Genomic DNA, 585 nt, shown 5'->3' on the forward strand with positions numbered 1-585 from the left:
TGTGTTTTAATACGGCGAGAGAGAACGATCACAGATCTCTACAAAAACAATAATTGAACTCACTGAATGAAATATTGGACAGAAAAAGTACAAAATACACGTCAGCTTTTAACTGATCCGTTATGTAACAAGAGTTATGTGTAAGATGATGCTCTGTGTCTGCAGGGTGTCTCCCATAAGTTCATCATTGCGGTTCTGATGGAGTACATCCGCTCTCTGAACCAGTTCCAGATCACCGTACAGGTACCGACTGACCGTCTCCTCTGCTGCCACCATCAGGACAAAGCTCACATTGCTGCCGGCTCAACTTCTCTCTCATTGTGTCTTTCAGCATTACCTGTATGAGCTGGTGATCAAGACGCTGGTGCAGCACAACCTCTTCTACATGCTGCACCAGTTCCTGCAGTACCACGTCCTCAGCGACTCCAAACCACTGGTCAGCTCATTTTTAACACATTTCTACCATCCACTGTTTAGATCTTGGTGCTTTTGAACACTTGATTTGAACCAGATGAAGGGTTTTAGTCATCGGACGTCTGGATCTTAAATTATCAGAGAAACAAGCTGAGCTAACGTTAGCAGCAG

General features: G+C 44.4%; 1 protein-coding gene across 1 annotated transcript in view; it reads left to right on the forward strand.

The window, feature by feature from the left end:
• Positions 1 to 165: 165 nt before the first annotated feature.
• LOC118328975 (regulator of MON1-CCZ1 complex-like) overlaps positions 166 to 585 on the forward strand; it is a gene marked incomplete at its 5' end in the record, with an annotated part of 3,824 nt that continues 3,404 nt past the window's right edge. Inside the window, 2 exon segments of the mRNA XM_035662898.1 lie at positions 166 to 243; positions 332 to 436. Coding sequence (XP_035518791.1) covers positions 166 to 243; positions 332 to 436 — 183 coding nt within the window.

Source organism: Morone saxatilis, unplaced genomic scaffold (genome assembly GCF_004916995.1).
Source record: "Morone saxatilis isolate NCDOM2014 unplaced genomic scaffold, NCSU_SB_2.0 Contig182, whole genome shotgun sequence".
In the NCBI taxonomy this organism is placed as follows: Eukaryota; Metazoa; Chordata; class Actinopteri; family Moronidae; genus Morone; species Morone saxatilis.